The sequence below is a fragment of the Rutidosis leptorrhynchoides genome, chromosome 3, assembly GCF_046630445.1.
Source record: "Rutidosis leptorrhynchoides isolate AG116_Rl617_1_P2 chromosome 3, CSIRO_AGI_Rlap_v1, whole genome shotgun sequence".
NCBI classification, from domain to species: Eukaryota; Viridiplantae; Streptophyta; class Magnoliopsida; order Asterales; family Asteraceae; genus Rutidosis; species Rutidosis leptorrhynchoides.
The window spans coordinates 212,063,169-212,069,694 of record NC_092335.1 but is presented as its reverse complement, the minus strand read 5'-3'; the positions used below and the strand labels follow the sequence as shown (position 1 = coordinate 212,069,694).

The 6,526-nt window shown below is 33.9% G+C and overlaps 1 protein-coding gene across 1 annotated transcript; it reads right to left on the bottom strand.

The window, feature by feature from the left end:
• Positions 1–458: 458 nt before the first annotated feature.
• Positions 459–1,403, bottom strand: LOC139897198 (AT-hook motif nuclear-localized protein 18-like). The gene has a single exon (XM_071879868.1). It carries the CDS (start codon positions 1,401–1,403, stop codon positions 459–461), a length of 945 nt encoding a protein of 314 aa, XP_071735969.1.
• Between the last annotated feature and the right edge of the window lie 5,123 nt (positions 1,404–6,526).

The following is a 6,526-nucleotide window of genomic DNA, read 5'->3' as shown; positions in this document are numbered from 1 at the left end:
ATTCATGATTGTCCATCAATATTGACTCTAAGCTCCAAACTCAAGAATATGAAATCATGAACAACTATAAACAATGTAATACCAAAATTTGAAGCTTTTTTGTCAGTTGTTTATAATTGGCGATTCTTCAGGTTAGTTAATTATAAGATTAAGATGTTATATTCGGAGTATTATTTTGAAAGAAGTTCTAACTAATTAACAAGACACTAAAATACCTGTCACACTTGCACTTCATAATTATTATTAATAAAGGCATAATTCTAACAAATGCAAGACCAGAAAAGAGGATATTTCGAACTTTTTACACCCTTAATTCTTTAATCAAACATGCTATTAAGTAATTAACATCACAAACACTAAATTATAAGAAATCAGAAAAGAAGAGAAAATAGCAAATTAAAGGAGATCAACTCAAGTGAAAATAGGATCAGACGAAAGATCATTCATACTCCTTCCTTTTAAAAAGGGGGACGATTTGCACCCCAGTAAACGTCCGTTGGCAATTGACCAGAATTTAGCATATTAGGAGGCATTCCATGAAATAAAGACGAATTTGCATCATTCAATAGTTGTTGTTGTTGGCTACCAACTCCATTCGGTGATCCTAAAACGCCGTTTCCTGAACCGAGAGTATTTTCTTCTTCTTCGAGAGGAAGTCTCTCGTAAGCAGCATTCCCAAAAGATGCTGCCATGATTACCACGGGCCCTGATGCTAACAAAGGCCCCACAACTCCTCCTCCAACCACCTGCCCTTGACCACCCGCAAGGTAAATGGTCAAACTTGAAGCTGCAGGTGGAGCTGGGGGAGGAAGAAAAGAACCAGATAAAGATAAGATCTCAAATCGTCCATGTAATGTCACAACCCCTCCTGGTGCTGATGGTTGTTTTAATGTAACATTGGTGACCGTGCCACTACCGCTTAAAATACACACCCCTCTTTGTCTCCTTGTTGCGAAATTCGATACACTTTCTTGAATATCACACCCATTAGCCACCTCCATCACATGGGACCTGAGAGCATTAGCGCTATCCCGTGTGATAATAATTGGTGGCTTTGGCTTATTCTTTGACCCAGCTGGACGGCCACGAGGCCGTCTAGACCCACCACCACTACTTTGATCACCATCACCACCAGTTATAACCGACGCTAATTCTCGATTATTACCATCATTATTATTGTTATGATTATCTTCACGCTCTCGCTTTTGGCCATGATTAAGGCTACTACTTCCTCCACTTTGCTCATCCTCCTCATAATTCGGTTGTTGTTGTTGTTGTTGTTGCTGATGGTGCTGGTGAGTATGGTGCTGCTGAAACGGCTGATGATGGTGAAGTTGAAGATGATGATCTCTAGTATGAAAAGGTGGAGGTAGATGACGATTATGAGCAGTTACTTGATCCATCTTGAATTCTTGATTAAACGCCCAGAAACACGCCTAAATCTTGGCTGGTTTTGCTGATGTTTTGTTGGTTAAATTTTGTTTTAAGTTCTATCGCTAATCTTTACCAGAAAACTTAACCAAATTCTGAGCTGAATCTTTCCATATTTGTAACTTCTTTGTGTCTACTTTTATTTGGAAGAAATATATGGAGAATTTGGTTGCTGTTGGTGAAGGTTAGAGAGAGATATTGAGATGTTTTGTTTTGGCTAAGTGTTGGTTTTGGGTTAGGGTTAGGTCATGAAGAAAGAGAGGGGGATAAGTTTGCGTGCGCATGGGCGGTGAGGTGGGTTCTACAATTGTCCCCCATTGGTACCCATGTTCTCCCCAATTCTTGAATTTATGTTTCCATTTTTAGTGTTTTGTATAGTAATTTTCATGCTTTATATGCTTCAAGACTTGTCATTATACCACACCCTATGGTTCATTACCCGTTCGTTAATCACACTTTATCCGTAGCCACCCGTAACTAATCATAGGCACCAATTAGTTACCCGCTTTCACCATAGATTTAACGGAAGAGTTATAGGAATTGTGGGTCCCAGTGGTTTTTTTATTATTGGACTTAATGCTTTATTGCTTGTACGTTGTATATTAAGAGGAGTATTGTTTTAGCCATTATAGGGAGTGTTTAGTTATGAGTTAGTTATAGAATATTTGTGTTGATGTGACGCTGATGTGGAAGGTTAAGAGGATGAATAGTTTAGTTACGATAGGAGTGGCCTTATTGGCCAATTTTAAGGGTTAAAGTTGATTGATAAAAAAATTCCAACATTTTTTATAGAACATATAAAAACTATACTAGGTAGTATGTTTTTTTAACAGCGGTTAGAGTCATTGACGGGGAATCGAATGCGATATCGACACTCACTCATCTAATCATTTTCTTGGAACAGATAATTACAATCATACTGCCCCTCAGGAGAAAATATTGACAACGAATTCATACGGCCATCGCGTGTGGTAAAACCTCCTGAGGTGAGGCCCGAACGCAAGACGTCCGCAACCTTCGAGTCCATGAAATGGGTGGGTAACAACAAGAGAAAGTTAGCAGCGAGTGAGAGTCGAACCCCTGACCTATCATATGAGAAGACAAGTTATTATCACTACGTCAAATCCTTGTTGTTTATACTAGCTAGTATATAGTATGTTTACTAAACGTGGAATTACTATACTATCTAATAGACAAAAATAGTGAATAGTAATTAGGGGAATTTTCGTCATTTTACCTTTTTTTATTCTAATTAAATTTCACTACACCAACAAAGACCCCCACACTTTTTTCAAATATTCAAATCGACCCCCCCAACCAGGGGGTAAAGTGTCAAATAACCATTTTCATAAAAAATCTTAAATAAACTCCACCCAAAATATTAAACGGGTTATATCTTCTCGCTCGCAACTAGTTAAATTTTTTTGACACCATCGTAAACTCGATATAACTTTAGGAACACAATGTCACTAACTATATCAAAACGGACGTTTTTTAAAAAACGCTAAATATTTGGGGTAGTTTTCATACACGTTGATTTTGCGTTAAATTTTTAAAAGTCGATAATTACATAGCTAAACGCGAAATATATTTGACGTTATATGAATAAAGTTAATGGTGTAAAATTAATTATTGTTTCTTTGATAAAATTTATTTTATGTTTGTCAGTATTAACAAATTTGTTGTTTCTTCGATATAATATATATATATATATATATATATATATATATATATATATATATATATATATATATATATATATATATATATATATATATATATATATATATATATATATATATATAATTTAAATAAGTGAACCTTTTAACAAGAGAAGACAACCATTCTACTTTTCTATATATGTAGCAATTATGATGGTAAATGTGTTTAAAAGACAAAAACCATGTGAATGGTAAACACACATTACATGTGAATTGTTACACTTATATGATTTTACACAAAAACAAAAAGGTCAATAAAAAAATTTAAATGCTAACATGATTTATTAGTATTTTTTTCAAAAAAAAAAAAAAAAAAACATTTAAATTAAATTAAACCGGTTCAAAAACATAACGATTACAAGTGATGTGGAGTCTAACAGTCAAGTTAAAAAGTGCAAATGATCTAATCAATCACTAGCTTATACCGAGTCAAATTATAACAACTATACAACTAAGTTTGTACATCGTTAGTTTATAACACTTTGTAAATAATTTTTCCATGCTTAAAAATGTGTCATTTAAGTTTGAAGCGTGAAAAAATATGACATCACAAACTCTTAACACGTGCTCACATTTAATTATGTACTTTTTTTCTTTTTTAGTTTATGACGTTTAAATTTTTTTTAACTAAGCAACTATTTTAATTTAAATTATTGTTTTTTTAACGTTTTTAAGTGTTAATAAATTATTGATGCTTTTAAGTGTTATAATTTTATTTCTTTTCAATACTTTTAGGCTTTAAAACCTTTGTCACATGTTAAAGCGTTAAAAATAATACAAGCATAAAATAAATAAATTAATTATTTATTATAGTGCAACATTACATGGAAAGTGTCACCGGTTTATCTCTTCAACAAATCAAATTGGCCAAAAGTGAAAACAATTGAGAGAACTAGCCAGGTACTAGTGGGAGGACCAAGGTTGTCTTTGTGAGTAGTTAGGCCATCTTTAACAATGATGTGCGTGTTGGCGTGTTGCTGGGTAGGAGTGGGGTGCTTGATAGGCATGCTGGTAAACTAGTAAATAATGGGTAGCGTGCTGAATGATGTGTTGGGTAAGGGTGGGATATTTTTTATTTCTTTTTCATTTTTCTTAAATTTAGTTTTTATTTTATTTATTAGTTATATTAATACTTTTGTAATTATGATAATAACAAATAACAAATTTATTGTAAAAAACACAGTAAAATTAAAATTAATAATACGATTACATTATTTATTAAAAATCCTAAAAACACAAATAAAAATATAAAATCAACTTATTAAATTCTAAAAACATTCTAAAAGTCTCATTCAAGCGACGCTCCCGATTAGGGACTATTTCTAAAATCGGGAGGAGGCGGATTAACTGTTCACATGCTTAAATCCATAATATATAACTGAATTCAATTACGGGGTTCCCAGGCGTGTTTCTTAAACTTCTTCCAAATGTTATTATCCAAAGATTTTCGCATTCTCTTCATCTAGATGGAAGATAGTCGAAAATGGGACATTTATTTCTTTCTGATTAATTTTTCCATCTCTGAAAAATCAAATTCGTTAATGTAGAAGTCGTTAAATAGCATTTTCGTTCCAACAACGTATTCCTTATTGTTGGTCGTTAAGCCACCTCCGAAATGAACGTCGAAATTAGCCGTCATCTTTGCCATTGATATAGAAGAATGCATGTTATGAGTGTGTTTTTTATGCCTTTGTGATTTGCAGAATGCATATGTATTTGTATGTGTATATATAGCAGCAAAATAAATTTTATATTCGTTGCATACACAAACGTGCACTTTCTCCACCACCATTCAAAAGCTTCCACGTACCCACCTTCGACCCAACACGCTGCAACTTCTCGCGTGCCTGGTCCCAGCATGCCACACCATCATACCCACCAGCACGCTGCATTAGGACCGTGTTGCAGGCGCGCTGGTTCAATTTCGGGTGCAGCACGCACCATTAGCCATGGTCTTAGACTTGTCAACAAACAATCTAATACCATTTGCCGTCTAAAAATAAAACATGATGTAATACAAAAACTAATTAATGGTGCTAATAGATAAGTTTCACCCAAAAAATATAGATTATGTTTGGCAAAACTAGTTGATAGCTAGGAGCTTGTAGCTGATAGATGGAAGCTTGTAGCTGTGAGCTGATAGTAGGTAGCTTGTGGATTTGTTTGACAAAACTAGCTAATAGCTTTTAGCTTATAGTTGGTAGCTTTTAGCTTGTAGTTGGTAGCTTTTAGCTTTTACCTGGTAACTTTTTGCTGATAGCTGGTAGCTTTTAACTTTTTAAATATATACTAGTGTTTGTCAGAGTAGCTAAATCTTAAAAATAAATAATAAAATGACAAAAAGCTAAAAGCTAAACACTACTTCTAGTAGTTTTTAGCTTTTTCCCCCTGCCTAAAAGTTTTAAGCTTCTCTAACCGAACGAAGTTTTTTTTAATTATATATGAGCTTTTGCATAAAAGCTAAAAGTTCCAATAAGCTCGTCGCCAAACATAGTCTATAGCTGGTAGTTGTTAGCCGTTAGCTGTTAGTAACTAGCTTGTAGCTGTTAGCTGGCAGTAGGTAGTTTGTAGTTGATAGCTGTTAGCTTTTTATATATATTTGGGTGTTTGATAGAGTCGGTAGAACTTTTAAAGTAAAGAGTAAAATATCAAAAAGCCGAGAGCTTTTTCTCAAACGCTATAATGTGATAATCCTCATTGTACATGAGTGACATTCGATTCACGTATGGTTAACCCTTTCACCATGATTATTGGGACGTCCATATGTTGTGTCCCTTCGTTAACTTAGCTTCTAACAAAAACATTTCATGGTTATAATAATTCTTAGACAAAATTGCTTAAAAGGTCCCTTTGTTTATACTTTATATCCCAGAACGTCCATGTGTTATGAAATTTGTTAACATCGTCCCTAATTGCCAAAAATAGTCCAAAATCGTCGTTGTTGTAACGTCTGTTAGTTTGGACGTTAGTAGTATATCATGTGCTGGTCACGTGATTTTAAAAACCTCTTTCATATAACTGAATCAGATTAGGGTTAACATAGAACCCTAATTTTCATACATTTTCGTTCCAGAGCCAAGAATTCCCAAATCAAGCTTCCAAACCCTAATCAATGGCTATGTGTTGTGCTTGTGGTAGATCATCCTTTATTCTCATTTGGTCGACATCAAAGAATCTTGGTCGTCGATTTTATTGTTGTGCATGTACAGTAAGTTTCTTAATTAAATTTCTTTTCGAATTATTAATTTGGACATAATTTAGATGTTTATTTATACTATACAGGTTGGTAAGAGTTGTGGTTTCATTGGATGGGCCGATCCTCCAATTGAAGAAATTTTACAAGATAAAGATTCTCAATTGTCTCGATGGAAGAA